General features: G+C 54.2%; 2 protein-coding genes across 4 annotated transcripts; both read right to left on the bottom strand.

The window, feature by feature from the left end:
• Nucleotides 1-157: 157 nt before the first annotated feature.
• On the bottom strand, nucleotides 158-2,250 carry Coxfa4l2 (cytochrome c oxidase hypoxia associated subunit FA4L2). Its single transcript, XM_075954361.1, has 4 exons — nucleotides 2,141-2,250; nucleotides 1,710-1,798; nucleotides 965-1,022; nucleotides 158-846 (listed from the first exon to the last, which is right to left on the bottom strand). Exons 1-4 carry the CDS (start codon nucleotides 2,195-2,197, stop codon nucleotides 790-792), a joined length of 261 nt encoding a protein of 86 aa, XP_075810476.1. The 5' UTR covers nucleotides 2,198-2,250; the 3' UTR covers nucleotides 158-789.
• Nucleotides 2,251-8,634: 6,384 nt separating this feature from the next.
• Nucleotides 8,635-15,736, bottom strand: Stac3 (SH3 and cysteine rich domain 3). Of its 3 annotated transcripts, XM_075954523.1 has the most exons (13): nucleotides 15,538-15,736; nucleotides 14,925-15,035; nucleotides 14,662-14,728; nucleotides 14,185-14,449; nucleotides 13,846-13,943; nucleotides 13,584-13,656; nucleotides 12,386-12,483; nucleotides 10,123-10,189; nucleotides 9,891-9,943; nucleotides 9,648-9,733; nucleotides 9,425-9,476; nucleotides 9,205-9,342; nucleotides 8,635-9,056 (listed from the first exon to the last, which is right to left on the bottom strand). In XM_075954523.1, the coding sequence occupies exons 2-13, from the start codon at nucleotides 14,930-14,932 to the stop codon at nucleotides 8,958-8,960; spliced, it is 1,104 nt and encodes a 367-aa protein (XP_075810638.1). In that variant the 5' UTR covers nucleotides 14,933-15,035; nucleotides 15,538-15,736; the 3' UTR covers nucleotides 8,635-8,957. The 3 variants fall into 3 exon arrangements, with proteins under 3 accessions (XP_075810638.1, XP_075810639.1, XP_075810640.1); XM_075954524.1 differs by lacking the exon at nucleotides 14,925-15,035 and having other exon boundaries at nucleotides 15,538-15,735; XM_075954525.1 differs by lacking the exons at nucleotides 14,662-14,728; nucleotides 14,925-15,035.
• Between the last annotated feature and the right edge of the window lie 419 nt (nucleotides 15,737-16,155).

The raw sequence follows: 16,155 nt of genomic DNA, 5'->3' as shown, positions 1-16,155 counted from the left end.
GGGGTCCCCTGGGCCAGGCAGCGATTCGACTCCCTCAACATGTATTTCTCCTTCCTCCCACCACCATAAGGACCCCCGGGGCTGTAGCCTCCCCGCTCTGTCTCTGATCAGAGCCGACACCAGACGTGATTAGCAGGCGCAGCAAATTCAATTTGTTAAATGAAATTGTATTTTGCCCACGGCTGCTTCTGTTTGATCCCCAGGGACTGAGGAGCAAGGGAAGGGAGGGGTGGGGAGAAAGCACAGGAAGGCCCAGGTGCAAGGTGGGAGGGGGTGCCATTGATGGGAGGCACCGGCTTGGGCAGGAAAGGAACAAGCTGCCTGGTAGAGGCTCTCCATCCTAGGCAAACTGGGTAGCCAGGACGAGCCCGGTCGAGCCTGGGCAGCCACTCCCCCTAGACCTTGCTCAAAACTTGCACTAACGTGGGGCTTGCCACGTCGCTTGGCACTCAGGCCCCTGCTTGCTGTTGGCACACGTCTGTCACGTTCAACACGTAGCCTTGCCACGCCCAGTTAGCCGTGGGGGGCAGGAGTGGAGAGGGGCTAGCTTGGGCCTTTTGGGTCAACCCCAGCATCTGCCTGCAGCTTTGACTACCCACCCCCACCGTGGGACTCAAGCTGAGGGTCAGAGGTTCTTCCTCTACTGGGAGCAAGGGAGGAGGGTGGGGGTGGAGCCACCCCCCCTCCGCGTGGGAATCCAGCCCATGTAAGCAGAAGCTGGACATGGCTAGAGTCTGGGACAGCGAATGGAAGAAGCGCATGATTTCCATGACACCCTCGGGCCCTGCCTTAGAAGTCTGGCCGGTCCTTCTTCAGCTTCTTGTAGTCAGTGGAAACAGCGAGGAACTGTGGGGAGGGAAAGGAGATTGAAGGAGTGTCTCTTGCCTCCCTTACTTGCTGTGTGTGGGGTACAGGTCTCGGGCCAGGAAGAAGGTGGAGGGGGGCACTTTAGGTCCATAGTCACCTTGTACTGGTCATTGGGACTCACTCGGTTCCAGGGCTCTGGGTTCTTTCTGTCCCAGCTGTAAGGGGGATAGGAAGGTTAGGGTCCTTTCTGGGACCTAGTGTCACCACCCCCGGTTTCCTACCCTGGGGAGAGGAGCACATTTCCTTGAGATTGACAGAAGGGGACAGGTGCTGGTGAGAGGCATGGTAGCTGGTGACATGTCTAGTCCATGGATTCCCCAGGCTTTCTGCCTCCTAGGTTAACCACTCAGAGTCCTAGGAGCCAGTAGAAACCCTGAAAAGCAGGGCTTTGGTGGTACGCCTCAAATTTTAGGGTCAGAGTGGCCTTGTCAAAGGTCCTCTTGATGCTTCTGGCAGGACATGAAGTCTCACTGCCACCAGAGAGCCCCAGAGCCCCACACTGGCAGACCTCTAGCACTTCTGGGCGGGCACAGAGGTACCAAAAAGCCAGATGTGGCCAATAGAGCTGTGTCGCCATGGCAACCCCGTGGCGAGCGGGATGGGATTCCAGCCGCCCCACGTGGCTAGCCACTGACAAGTGAGCCACCAGGTGGTCCAGTTGGGAGAGGAGGGTCTCTCAGATCAGGCATTCCTGCCCTCTGAAATGCTGGGTGGTAAGAGTGGAAATAAGGGCGTGGACCAAGGGACCCCTTCTAGGGTCACCCACTAGTTACCGTTAATCCTAAACAGTCCCATTTTGCTCCGCCCAGGACCCCTCCTTGCCTCCCAAGCCCTGTAGTTACCAGACATCCGGGCTACGCAGCGCCAGTCGAAGCAGATAGAGCCCAGCACTGCCCATGCCCAGGCAGATGAAGCCGATCATTGGGATGAGCTGCAGAAAGAGCCAGATGGTCTGGGGTCCGAACTCCGCCCAGTTCCCACCCACTCACCCTAGACCGGCTTTTCTGTCCCTCTTATTCATCCAAGATCGGATCCCGCCCTCCCTTCTGGGAGCGAGACCTGAAACCCCCAACCACAGTTTCCACACTCTCTTGCCCTACATGAGCTGGCCCAAGGTAGATTCCAGGGATATGGATATAATACTGCAGAGACAGAATGTGGGATGCCCCTGGGAAGATTTGGGAGCATTAAGGAAACTAGACCGGAGGCAGGGTCTGGGGGTCTTGAGAGGTGGGGTCGTAAGAGGAAAGTGAGGATCTGGGACTGAACTCACCCCGGGGTGTCTTTTTATCTGCCGGTAGAAGCGGGCCCCTGAGCTGGTTCCTGCCATCTTTTTCCAGTGTCTGTTCTCTGCTGGATCTGTTCTATTCCTCTCCCTGGGGTGCCGCCCCCCATCGGGGAGGGGTCAGCCCAGCCCAGCCAGCCCCACCCATCTTGTTTCCTCCCAGTAATACCAGGTCCAAACAAGACTGGAGAGCGTTGGGAAGCCTTGAAGTTTCTCCTTCCCAACTCTCTCCTACAGATGGGGGAATCCTGGCCCACGAGACATTATACTTGAGTCTTTGGGTATCTGAGGGAGAAGGCCCTCTAGCATCCAGAGACTGAAGGGGGGCCCCCGATGCGGGACAGGCAAGCAGACAGCCCTCTAGTGAAACAGGGATGTGGAATGTCCACAGGAGGGACCAAGGAACAGCGTTTTCCCAACACCCCTGGAGCCTCCCAGGAGCCAGCAGGCCTTGAGAATACAGGTTCTGCCTCAGCACATGCAGTTGGAGGAGGCGGGAGGCAAGTGAGCATTGCTAGCGCCCCCAGCGCCTCTTGTTCCAGGGCAGTTCCTCTGAGTTGTGGTTGGCCTGGAGTAGTTAGGTTAGGGGTGGAGAGTGTAGGTGCATGAATCTCTGCACTGTTCAAAAAGTAAGACAATGGCTGGGGCAGTCTGGGGGCCTGAGACAGAAGGCAGAGCTCTCTCCAGGGAGGGAGCTCTGAACGAAGGGGGCCGACTTAGAAGGCTGGAAGGGATGTTGAAACAGCGAAGAGAGAACAGTCAATTCAAGTATACCTGTATTGCCGGGGCAGGAAGTTCCCCCCACCCTCCATTTCGGAGGACTGGTTTTGAGGACACAGGGTGAACCTCATCTCCCTCTCTCATGTTAATTTCCATCACGCCCTCCCACTTAGCTTCTGCTCCCAGATCATGCGAAGCTCCCCCATTTCTGCCCTAAAGAACTCGTCCTATGGTGGGCACCGGCAGGGATGAGCCGTGTACCCACCACTGCTTCCCTGGGGTAACAGCGAAGGGGACGACCCTTTCTGAGGGGCCCCTCCCCTCCTCACGCACCGACACCTCACCCGCCCGCCCCTTGAGCTGACAAGCTCAGCCGTAATTAGGCTGCAGGGTCCGGGCTCTCCGCCTCCCTCCGGCGGATAATGAGATAAAGTGTCAGAGACATGGCGAGAACAAAGAGACAGAGACTCGCTGAGATGGGGGTGGGGGTGGGGATGGGGTGGTGGAGGGGGGCTGATGGGATGTCACAGTCTGGAGCATCAGCACTTTAGGGTTGGGCCAGGGAGGATATGTCCCAGTCACCAGTATCCCCCCCCCCCCAGCCCCGAGCTGGAACCGCTGGAGATTGGGGTGGGGGTGGTGCTAAATACCAATCTTGAAGCTTAAACTCCAACAGCTGCCCAGCTGGGCTGCACATCTGGTGGTACTCTGTAGTACAGCTGGGGAGTCCGGACTCCGGGAGGGACATCTGGCCTTTGCTCCTGGGCCCTCGCTTGCCTCTTTCTGGTGACCTAGGCCTGGGGAGAGAGACCCAGAGCCTGTCCTGGTACATGGAGGTAGCAGGTTTCTCCTCCCTTGGGTCTCCAGTCCGCTCTTTTGTTTAATTTTTTAAAATTATTATTTCATGTGCATTAGAGTTTTTGCCTGCATGTTTATCTGTGTGAGGGTGTGGGATACTCTGAAACTGGAATTACAGGCAGGAATGAGCTGCCATGTGGGTGCTGGGAATTGAACCCCAGTCCTCTGCATGAGCAGCCACTTCTCTTAACCGCTGAACCATCTCTCCAGCCCCATTTTTTAAAAAAAATATTTTTTAATCCAGTTCGCTCTTAAGCTCAGATATTATATTATTACTTCTGCTTTTGCCTTTCCTCAGTTTCTTGACATTTCGTCTGCTCCTGATCCGGGTCTCTGTGGGCCTATCTCTGAAACCCCTCCCCTTCTGTGTTCCCCTATCTGGATGGTGGTCTTTGGGGTTCCAGGTCTCACCCCATACCCTCCTCTACATTTTCCCCGTACAGTAATTCAGACCGTGCTGGCCCAGCAGGTGAGGGACAACAGGAGTCGTTAGCCGAGGATTAGGCACAACCTGTGGTCCCAAGAGGACCAGACTCTTCAACTCTAAACCGCTCCGGGCTACTAATCCATGAGGCTGGCGGCGCAGCAAGTCAAATGCAGCTGGGATCTCCAGAGCGAGCAGATTGCGGGGGTCCGTGGGTGCGGGTGCCCTCTGGAGGCCGAGCCGCTCTCAAGTTCAGAGAAGAGGTCTCGGGCTCCCCCTGTCGGGCAGAGACTGCTCTGCATTTCCAATATTTGCTCTGCGCCTGGAGTGTGCTGTGCACACACAGGTCTGTGCCCAGCGACTTACTCGCTCGTGCAACCGAGGTAGGACCCTCTCAGCCTCCTCTCTTCTGGCTAGTCAGAGGACACAGATGGGGCGAGGGCTCTATCTCGCTGGGTGTGGACAGAATCCAGGTTCAGGCTGAATTCTCTCTCCAGGTTGACCTCACACACCTGGGGCTTCATCTCTGCTCTAGTACTGTGGGGACTTGCCTCTGACTTGGCCTTCCCTAAGACCCCGGTTGACTTCTTTCTGCTGCTCTTCAGACTGTCTCTAGCTCTATGTCTTTCGGTATGTCTGCTTCTCCTTGACACTCTGCTCCAGACCCATCCACCTAGCTTTGTCCTTTCGTGTCTGCTTCTCTGTGTCTCTCCTTCCCCCTTACACCTTGCTGTGGTCTCTTTGCAAATGCCCCCCTTCCTCCCTCCCTCCCTCCCTCCCTCCCCTCTCTCCCTTCTTCCCTCCCACCCATCCATTCTTTATTTCTTTTCTGTGGTTAGTACCCATCCCTGGGGAGTTGCATCAACCCAGTGGAACAGCTCGCGGACACTTTGGGGGCATTGCTCAGGGTCCCCTCCCATCACTTCCACATTCCTGTCACCTCGCTGCAGCCTCTATCTTCCCGCTGCAGCTGAGGTACTGGAGAGGGCGCCCGAGAGGGAAGCCACAAAGCCCTGCATATGCTCAGGAGCCCCGGGGGTCCTTGACCCCTGCTGCCACTATTAAGGGCGCTGGGTCCTGAGGCTCTGAGATGATCTTGACTGCAGCAGCCAGACAGAAGTGGAGCCAGGAGCCTAGCGGCAAGCAGGCTAGCAAGCGAGACAAAGACGCCCGCGCCATCTGTTTATGCAAAGCGCTCACCGCTAGGGACCCTGGTGTCCCGGTGCATCGCTCAGACCCGGGCACAGGGTCATGAACCCACTTCTGCCTAGGGCTCCCGCTATGCCTGGGCATCCCCTCCTCCCTGGCAGCCAGAGAGCCAAGGGGCGAGCAGAACAGGGAGGGGGCGGGGTGTTGATGTGATTGGAGAGGACGCGGCTGTTTCTTCAATAATGGATGGAGATGATGCGGACGGCGAGCCGGCCGGGAAAGGAGAGAGGAATAGAAATGGAGAGAGAAAGAAGCGGGGGCGGGAGACTCAATCAGAGGCTGTCGTGCACGGGGACGCGCGCACACGCGGGCGCGGGCGTCACACTGTCATTCGGGTACATGCTGCCGCGCAGCTCACACCCAGGCACACGCCCACGCACTGTCACCGAGACACACACCTGCAAGCAGAGACGCCAGAGCAGCGCGCGCGCGCGGGCACGCACACACACACACACACAAAACACACACACACACACGCACGCACACGGCAGTGGCTCTTGAATTCCACATACACGATCCTGGAGGCACCGACGCCTGCACGCCGGAGCACATCCAGACTCAAAGAGCGCACAGACACGTCGACATGTCAAAGCACGTTTGAAAAGAATGCTCAACACACCTAGCCACCCTGGGACTTACAGACAGAAATCATAGAAACGAGGAGGCGGGGGTAGACAACCCGGGCAGTATAGACACACAGGCACTGACAAAATTGGAACATATACAGGAGCACACGTATCTGGGGCTGGGATATAGACACACATCACATCCCCAGACGTGCGTATGCCATACACTAGGAAGCACTGAGAAAGAGACCCCTCCACGTGCCTTCAACGGGGTTGCACCTAAGCAAAGGCAAGGGCTGCTGTTTGTGCCCTGCTGGGCTGAGTGTGTGAGAGGGGTCGCTGGGGCAGGCTTGTTAGCCCACATTAGCCTAGCGACGTAATGAGGAAGTGGTGACAGGAGCGCCTGGGGCTGTGGACTGAGGCCGCTGATCGCCCCCACCCCCACCCCAGCCTCCAGCCGCCGCCCCGCAAGCTTCCTTCCCAGGCCCTCAGGTACAGACCTCTGGCTGTCCCTGCTGTAACTACTCTGGAAAGCTCTGACAGCCCCAACTTAAGCATGCGAGAGGCAGAGCGATGGCTGGTGGGACAGAAAGGACAGCCCTAGAAGATCCCAGGAGCCCCAACTGAGCTGAGGTGAGGGTTCGGTATCTCACCTCCAGGCACGCTGCCCAATCAACTTTTAATTTTTTTTTTAAATCTCCAGTTAGAACCTGGAGAGGGGTGGGTGTGCATTGTGTCCTGGACCCTGAAATACCCTGGCCTTTCCTCTCATCTGTTTTCAATGCAGTCTGCTCCTTGGCCCAGACTTATGACCTTTGCAGTGTGTGGCAGAACCATCCATCACCCAGGCAGCTGGCTGGTGGGAGTGGGAGGCACTGGGGGCCAAACAGTGCCCCTGTCATACCTCCTGCCCCCTCCTGGGACTGGCCAGGACTCAATTCAACTGGCCGAGTACTGAGCAGAAGGGTATGATCACCCGGTTCAATCAAGACACGATTCTCCACCCCTGGGACCCCAGCACCCCTCCTTCCAGATAGGCGCAGCCTGTCTCCCGGCTCCTCCCGCCCCCCCTTCTCTCGGGCCCTTTGCTTAATTTCCTATTAACTGCTGATAAATCCAATTAAACCGCCGCTCTAATTAGGGACAGCTGCTGGCTCGGTAAGGCGAGGGAGAAGGGGGGCACCCTGTGAGTATAGGGAGAGAGAACAGCCGCTCTTCCTGCTCCTCGACACCCCTACACCAACACTGCCGCCCAATGAGCCAGTAAATTGGTTTTGCTTCAGTATTTTTGGGGGGCTCTTGAAAGCCCGAGGGGCTCAGTTTTTGAGTCCCTTAGACCGTTTGATGAATACAGGCAATCGGCATCCTCGTCCTTCTTCCCCTTCCTTGTATAAAGGGACTGTCCAGTGTCCCTCTAAAGCCCTGGCCTTCACACCACCCGGCTTTCAGAAGTGACAGTCAAGGGCACAGGGAACAAGAAACTGAACCCGGTTTTGCAGCAAGTTTTGTGTGCTTCCTTACCCTTAGTACACCTCATCTTTCTGTACAGAAGGGGAGGGGGTGTCCGTCCCGTGGCCCTCCTCTTCCCAACCCAGCTGAGCCTCTGCCCTCCCCCCTCCTCCAGCAGCAGATGGTGCCCGGGCTCCCGCTGCCAACCTTGCTAGGCGGTGCCAACCTTAGTCCTGGCAGACAACCCATAGACTAGAAGAGGAGCTTCTGGCTGGCCAGGCCGACCCTCCCCCACCCGCTCTCAAACCCAAGACCCTCTGCCTGCCCGACTCCAGCGACCACCCCAAGCTGCTTCTCAATGGTCGGCTCCTAGGTCCCCAAACTCCTCATCTCCTTCTGCTCCCTTCTGCACACCTTCCCTCTCCTCGCCACCTGCCGCCCTGACCAGGGCCGGCACATTTGCATATTTGCATATGCAAATAATAACATTTGCATACGGCACACCACAGGGGGGGTCTCCGCTAGAACCCGTTAGCTGTCTGCCAGGCGTCCTCTCACTCCGTACCTGTCGGAAAAGGGCTGGGGCAGGGACCGTGCGGGAGGGGTGAGGCCCCCCGGCCTCGCTAGCTCCGTTCCCGGAGGACTAGAGGAAGTGTTGCCATGGAGACGGCACGCACCCCACCCCCTCCCAGGCCCAGGGTCTCAGGCTTGGTGTCTCTGGTTCTTTCCCCTTAGCCACCCCCCACGCCCCTCCCCATCCCTCTCTCCAACTGAGATCTTACATCGCCCCCTGGCGGCCAAGATGGGCTCTGAGCCAGGTTCTGAAATGCAAGGGCTAAATGGCCAAGACCTAGCGGAGATATCTAGCGATTCTCCCAGCCACAGGGGCCCTGGGGTGGCTTTCCAGTCCGGCTCTTTTCTTCCAGCAGAAGCTTAGAGTAGCGAGTCCAAGTCTTCCGACTCCCACCGGTCATGGGTTTCTATAACCCGACAATATGAAGTGGGGCAGCCGGGGAACATTCTTCCTCCCTCCACACGCCTTCTCTTCATCCGCAGTTAAAAAGACACTCCTTTAATCCCAGCACTGGGGAGGCAGAGGCAGACGAATCTCTGTGAGTTCGAGGTCAGCCTGGTCTACAAGAGCTAGTTCCCAGGAAAGGCTCCAAAGCTACCGAGTAAATCCTGTCTCGAAAAACCAAAAGAAAAAAAGAAAGAAAGAAAGAAAAAGAAAAAAAGACAAACTTTTCTAACTTCTGTCAAAAACTTTAATAAATTCACAACATTGACAGTTCAGCCCCTTGGCGCCTCTTTATGGATATGCACCCCACCCCCCAGCTCTTGAAGGTTGGGTGGGCTGAAGTGTGGGTCTTATTGGTGCCGGCTATCCAGTGCACCGGGTATCCGAAGCCCTGGGCAGGAGGAGAAGTGGGAGACAGACCCTCCCCAGAAACATCGTCAAGCTCGTGGGCCTTTCCACCCCTCCTCATTCAGTAGTCCAGTTGCCTCTCCCCTCCCAGCCCGCACTGGGCCCCGCCCAGAGCCAGGCCTAGGTGTCTCCCGCCAGCAGGCACCAGTTCACCTAAATCTCCTCCAGAAAGTCGGCGGGGAACAGCCCCACCTTGCGGCCGGTGTAGACCTTGACGTAGCCGCCAACTTCGTCTCCTTTTTGCACTACGATCTAGGGAGTGAGAGGGTTGGGGAGCAGGAGCTAAATTAAGGACAGAGGACGAGAGCGGGGCGTTTACCCGAAAGGGTTAGCACCTCCCAGGTGTGTGGATGGCGGCGGTGCGATCAGGCCTGGGATTAGGTTAGGGTACCCGAGCTACCTGGTCTTTCTTCAGAGTGATCTGCCCAATCTCGCGGTTCCCCACAAAGGATCTGGTTACGCGATGCACGCGTTCTCCAGCCCGGACCCGAATGATGAAGTTTGGCGGGAAGAATCCGACCTTCTCTCCGATTTTCCCCTAGAGAAGGGAGTCGGTAGGCTAAGGATCTCAGGTTCAGGAGCCTACCCTTAGCCCACCTCAGCTCTAGCCGTTGTCTTACCCGCCACCACTCCTCGTTAGAGTCGTCAATAACTGTGATCTTCTCCCCTGGCCTGGGACAGGAAGGAGAGTTCTCTGTGATTGACATTACACACCAGTTCCTGGCTGTGCTGCAGGCGCAGCTCCAAAACAGCGGCCCAAGGCACCCGCCCTTCGCCATTCCCAGAGCGACCTCTTCCTCCTCCGTGCTCCCCACACTCCCGCCTCCCTTGAATGCTTCTCACGGGAAATCCAGATCATCTTTCTCCAAGGCTTTGAACCGATAGAGAGCCACAAAGTAATGAGACTGCTGGAAGCCGGGCTGCTTGTGCTGGGGGGCGGAAGACGGGCCATGAGCTCCACACCTCCTTCACTTTATTGGTCTTTGGGTGTCTGTCTCAGCGTGGAGAGTGGGTGGAGGGTGGCGGGAACATCTGGGAGTGATGTCTGGGAGGAGGACCCGGATTCTACAGGTAGATGGGACTCACTTTGTCATCCGGTGTTTTCTTCTCAGCCTTCTTGTCCCTTTCTGCATTGTTTCCTTGGGTGGGAAATAGGGGGAAATGGCTTCTGCCTCCGGAGGGCATCCATCACCCCCTCCCTGTCTGCTGGAGGACTTGTCCACCTGGGCCCACCTGCCTACACTGCACACAAACCCCTGCCTACACTGCCTACACTGACTCCATGCCGTCTCTTGGGGTGGAGAGGGCTGGTACTCACCATCCTGGGACTTGCCTTCCTCTGGCCTGGCTGACTCTGGCTCCTCCTCCATCATGGCTGCTAGAGGCTGTAGGGGACACCAGTATTAGAGAGGTACTGTCTTGGGAACCTCTCTAGACAGGCCAGAGAGTTACAGAACAACAGTATTTAAGCGCTGGGAGAATACTTGGAGAAAACAGTAGTCTAAGAACCTGCCTGATGCAGGAATTCCTTCTGAAGCATGCTGGCAGGTCTGTCCCCTGCACTATGCCTGAACACAGCTAATGCCAGGCAGTTCAACCCTGTTGATTTTCTTTTTCAACCCCTTTTATTAAGCTCATATCAGCTTCGCTGTTATCTTTTAGTTATTTGTCTCAAGTTGCCTTCTTGGGCTTTAAATGTGAAACAGAGTCCCTTTAACTATCTAAGGACAGCAGACATAGCTTCCTGGCTTTTCCTCCCCACTGATTCTTAGCCAATCACCGTGATCCAGATTTCAGGCCCTTCATTATACTGTCTGATTAAAACACTGCCGTGTGTAAGACATGGAGTCCGGGCACAGCAGTCTCCTGTTTCCCTGTTTTGTTGTGAGGCAGAGTCCCTGCAGTCCAGCTGTCCTCACGCTCCCTGTGTGGCTGGTGACCTTGAATTCCTGATCTCTTGGCCTCCAACTCCCACACACTAGGATTACAGACATGCACCACTTTACCTGTCTGGAAACAGTTTTCATAGTTCCCCTTTGAGAACAGAACCTAAGAATATGGATTTTTTTTTCTGAAACAGCCTCGTAACTCATAGTTCAATTGACTGAAATTTGTTATCTGTACTCAAGTTTTATATCAACCACTTTGAAATCAGATCTCTAGTTTTGTTTCCTATAAGATTTATTTATTTATTACCACAAGAAAAGTAAATTTTCTCTTAGGAACTTTCAAATTATTAATATTAATGTTTTCAAGACAGAGTTTCTATGTGTAACAGCCCTGGCTGTCCTGGAACTCACTTTGTAGACCAGGCTAGCCTCAGACTCACAGAGGCCTCTGCCTTCCTTTGAGTGCTGGGATTTAAGGTATGTACCACCACCACCAGGCTGGACTTTCACATTGTGAGAGCCAGACAAGGCTGTGCATGCCTCCAGTTCCAGCACCAGGATGCTAAAGTAGGAGGATTGTGACTTCAAGGACAGGCTGGGCTACAATGCAAGTTACAGGAAGCCTGTGCTATGCACATAGCAAGACACCTAAAGCAGAATGGGACAGGACATGTGTTAGAGATAGTTTCCTTGGTGGACTGCTTGCCTAGCAGGCAGGAAGCCCTGGTTGTGCTCCTCCCATCACACAGAGCAGGTTTGATGGTCTGTATCTGTAATGCCAGTACCTGGGAAGTGAAGGCAGGAGGATCAATGTTCGAGATCATCCTTAGCTACAAGGAGACTCTGATGCTGGTCTAGGCTCCCGGAGACGGGGTCTGGGTAAATCCGGGGAGGTAAAGAGCACTCGATGCTCTCTCTCTAAGATTTTATTTATTGTTTTTTTATGTGTATGAGTGCTCCGGCTGCATATATGTCTGTGCGCCATGTGCGTGCCTGGTACCCACAGAGACCCCAGAACTGGGATTGCTTTAACTAACACCATCTATAATAGTTTGTAAGGTTGTCCAGAGAGAAACTCATCGCCTGCCCAGGCAAGCACATTTCTGGCATTACCAACTCTGTTGTGAAAGACAAGGAGGCTGCCCTTGCCCAGTGTAACTTTCATGCCTGTCTCATCCACAAGGTGAACAGGTCACAGCAGATGATCTTCACAGACACCTGCTGCCTCTAGAATTCCTTAGCTACTTGGGATGACAAATTTTCTTTCTCAGATGCAAAATGCACAGATCTTGCCTCTGTTACCCGCAGTGCCAGGCCAGGGACCTAGCCTTCTGTGGTACTTAGTCGTCAGTGTTGGAAGAGAATTGGGGAAGCATGCTCTATGTCTGGAGGAGTTTGCTTTTCAATGTTGGGTATTGAACCAGGGTGCCTACTAGGCATACATACTAGGCAAGCGCTCTACCACAGAACTATATTCTCAGCCCTGTGGCATAATTTTTTTTTCCTGGTGAGGCATATAAAGCACCCCCCCCCCAAAAAAAGTCTACAATTTCACACAGGAATGTTTCTGTTTGGTTATGCAGCACCATTTGGGGCAGAGGACCCATAACTTCTATCAGTTTTCCCAAGGGGGAAAGGATCTGTCCCGTGGAGCTTCCACAACGGGCTTCTGTGAGGACATGGGGTGCTCACATTTTTCTTATCTGCCTGTCCCTTCTTCCGTTCCTTGTTTGCCATGATCACCCCGATGCGCAGGGTTTCAAACACAGGGTCATTGCGATTGGCAGCAGCTGGTGGAGTGGGAGGAGAAAGAATGCATCATTGGAAAGGCAAAGGAGGGCTGGGAGAGATCTCTCAAGGGGCATCTGGGAGTCGGTGGATTCTCACGGGGACTTGTTGGGGGTTGGAGACGGAGAACAGGGAAGGGCCAGCTGTGTAATGCCTGGCTCACCCATCTATAAAGGGTTCTAAAACACTCTGGGAAGGCCTTGTGGTGGGACTCCTTCCAGGAGAGTATTATTATACTGCTGGCTTTTGTTCAGGCCGGGGCGTTGCCACCAGCACATTCTTTTTGAACCCATACTCTTTTATGGAGTTTAGTTTCTCCACCAAATACATCTCAGCAGTTTTTTTCAGCGAATACATATGTTTTCTTTTTCAAGAGGGTCTCACTATGTAGCCCTGGCTACATATGGAATATACTTTATACTTTTTTTTTTTTTTGAGACAGGGTTTCTCCGTAGCTTTTGGTTCCTGTCCTGGAACTAGCTCTTGTAGACCAGGCTGGCCTCGAACTCACAGAGATCCGCCTGCCTCTGCCTCCCAAGTGCTGGGATTAAAGGCGTGCACCACCGCCGCCTGGCAGATATACTTTTAAGGGTTGCCAAACTAGGAACTTGTCCGGGGGTATCCATAGCTCATGGGCTGGCCCCGAGTATGGCATCGCTCTGTAGCAGGGTGCAAACAGGCTAGCATCCTTGTTCTTGCTTAGGAACGGTTCAAAGGGAACAGACTACGGTTTCTTCTCTCTACCCCTGGCCATTTGCAGTCCTTGCTCACTCAGGTCCTTGCTCACTCAGCTATGCATCAAGACCAGTCGGTGCATCCAAAAATGGCTGTAAAAATACACGCCTTTAATCCCAGCACTCGGGAGGCAGAGGCAGGTGGATCTCTGTGAGTTCGAGACCAGCCTGGTCTACAAGAGCTAGTTCCAGGACAGGCTCCAAAGCTACCCAGAGAAACCCTGTCTCGAAAAACCAAAACCAAAACCAAACCTAGACTGAGGGAGAACTATGGAAACAGAATGATTCTATTTCAGAATTTACTTTCCGAGGAGGTGTGAAACAGTCTGAGACTTGCCCACTCCCTCAGGTCGTATATGCGCACTTACAGAGATCTTTGACACAAGCGTACTGTTGGTTGCTGTAGAGTGGGGAGCTATAGGCACGATGGAAACCAGGCGGCTGCAGGATGGGATGGGGAAAGCATTAGGAGTAGCGAGGCAGGGTCCAGAATCCCCTCCCTCGCGAGTGCTCAGAGCTGGGCAGAGAAGGGGAAGCAGGGAAATGTGTGGGATGGCTTTAGGGGTCACCAAGTAGTTGATGGCCTGTGCCTCTTCTACGTTTCTTGCTCCCCAGGGCCTTGTTACTCACGATCTTGCCGAAGCATCTCTGCATCTCCACGTAGGACTGACAATGTTCATGGATGTTGGTTTTGCAGTTCTTACAGCGGAGCCCAAATTTGTTATTGACTTGTGGGGGGAGAACATTTGAGTAAGGTTCTGGATTCCCCTTTTCCTTTGGAGCCCTGTGGCTACTCAGCTACTTCACCGTTGCTCAGTCTGCCCTCTCCTGACACCCTACACTATTAATCTCACTATTTTCCTGGCGTGAATCCTGCCACAGTGTGTCCGTTACACACACAGCTTCCGTAAGTCCTCTCCCACCCCTAAGCCTTCTTTCTTACTGTCTCTATTTCCCTTCAAGACTCACGCACAATCATCCGGGCACAGACATCACAGAACTTGGGTTTCTTGAAGAAGTGATCTTTGAATTTGTGGGGCTTGTCATTGACAAGCTTAGGAGGTTCTGGGGGTGGTTCCTCCTCCTCCTCCTCTTCCTCTTCTTCCTCATAGATATAGTAGATGGGCCCGCCCCCAGCTCCCACTGCCTCTCCATTGGCCTGGGGCTCTGGGGGAGGCTCCATCTCAGTTGTCTCTGGAGAGCCCTTCTTGAATATCTGCTTCAGTCGTTGTAGCTGAGGGAGGGGGTGAAGGAAACTCAATGTTAAATGACGGTCACTTTCTCAGCAGTGTCCCTGGATTAGTGGATTGGGGCTGCAGTGTTGGCTAGCCCAACAACAAAGGAGCCATACGCAAGCGGGTTCTACTCAAGCAGTTTTCTTTACCTGCCAAGGCTTCCCGGCCCCTCCAACATCCCTGCCCCCAGGGATCAGTGGTCCAGACTCACCCCACTTTGTGGAGTTTCTGCTGGGAAGGGGGGCTTAGGGGACTCCAGTACCTCCTTTTCTGTCATCCTGCAAGAGGTTGGAGCCCACTATGAGATCTAACCCGACTGCCTGTTCTATTCCTGTATTCCTGCTGTGCACAGTGGGGCAGACCCAAGGGGAGCTTTTGCTAGAACTTGTGAACAGATCCTATGGAGGTCCTGAAAAAAATGTCCAGAGGCGGAAGACTTCCCACGTAGTTCCAGGTCCTTAGACTGACACCTACCTTCCCATGACAAGGAGCAGTCCCAGTCCACAAATCCAATACGCCACTCAAGGCTGTTGGCTTCGGCGCTCCCCTACAGCAGTGGTTCTCAATCTTCCCAGTGCTGCGACACTTTAATACCCCAACCATAGAATCATTTCACTGCACTTCATAACTGTAATCTTGCTAGTTATAAATCGTAATGCCTGAGATGCAGGAGATCGTGCATGCGACCGCTTATATGTTGAGAACCACTGTCCTACACACACTTGTGGTTGATGCAATACACACCTTCTCCTGGCTTCAGGAGGTTTGAGCTGCATCCTTGCTCCTATACGTCTGAAGGTGTGTCCGGAGATATGCTCTCCCTGCCTCTCGGAGCCTTGGGGGCCTGGTGCCTAGTTCTGTCCTGGCTGCCTCGGGTCTCTGCTATTTTGGTTTTCAGAGTAATATGAGCCTTTCCTTCCCTTACTGCTCCATCCTCTGGACCCCACCACACCCTACTCCTTCTCCAATCTTGACTCATCTTGAAGTAGAACAATTACACTTTGAAAATTCAAACTATTCACAGATTACAAGAGCAAGGGGGAAGCCGAACAGACTCAGGGAACAAAAAGATGAAGAAGCGACTTACTTTAGACTCCCTAAGTCAGGTCAGTGTGGAAAGAGGGTCCCTAAGATCTTGATGGTGGTGCTGGGGGAGAGCTAGTCCTCTTCCGCCAGGGCTAAGCCCCCAGCACCTTCTGGACTCACAGCCAGTATTGGTAGGCCTCCTAGCCTCTCACCGTGGTGGCCGAGCTGAAATGACAGGGCTGGAGGACAGTGGACAGCTGAGAGCACAGCTGACAGGCAGAAATTGGAACCAGGAGGTCTGGGCAGGACTGGACCCTGCCTCCTCCCCTCCCCCATCCCCCATAGCTGCTCCTCTGAGTGTTTACACTGAGCAGGTCGGCACTGGCTAATCGGGAAGGCGTATTTTCTACCCAACACTGCAGCACCTTACCCCACTCCAAGTACCAGAGAACCCAGGGTTTTGCCGTGCTAACCATGTGCTGTAACTGCAGCAGGAAAGGGGCTTCTGCTCTCCACACGCGCTCATGTGAGTTCCCATGTCTGACGGTGACTTCTCCATACCTTTTCCCCTAATGTTCCAAGAACCTTTCAATTCTAAGCCCATTTCCGTTACTTGCTTACATTTTGCTTCCTTTTTTTGTTTGCGAGACAGGGTTTCTCTGTGTCGCTTTGGAGCCTG

This window comes from Microtus pennsylvanicus, chromosome 20, assembly GCF_037038515.1.
Source record: "Microtus pennsylvanicus isolate mMicPen1 chromosome 20, mMicPen1.hap1, whole genome shotgun sequence".
Classification (NCBI taxonomy): Eukaryota; Metazoa; Chordata; class Mammalia; order Rodentia; family Cricetidae; genus Microtus; species Microtus pennsylvanicus.
This window is presented reverse-complemented; position numbering and strand designations above follow the sequence as displayed.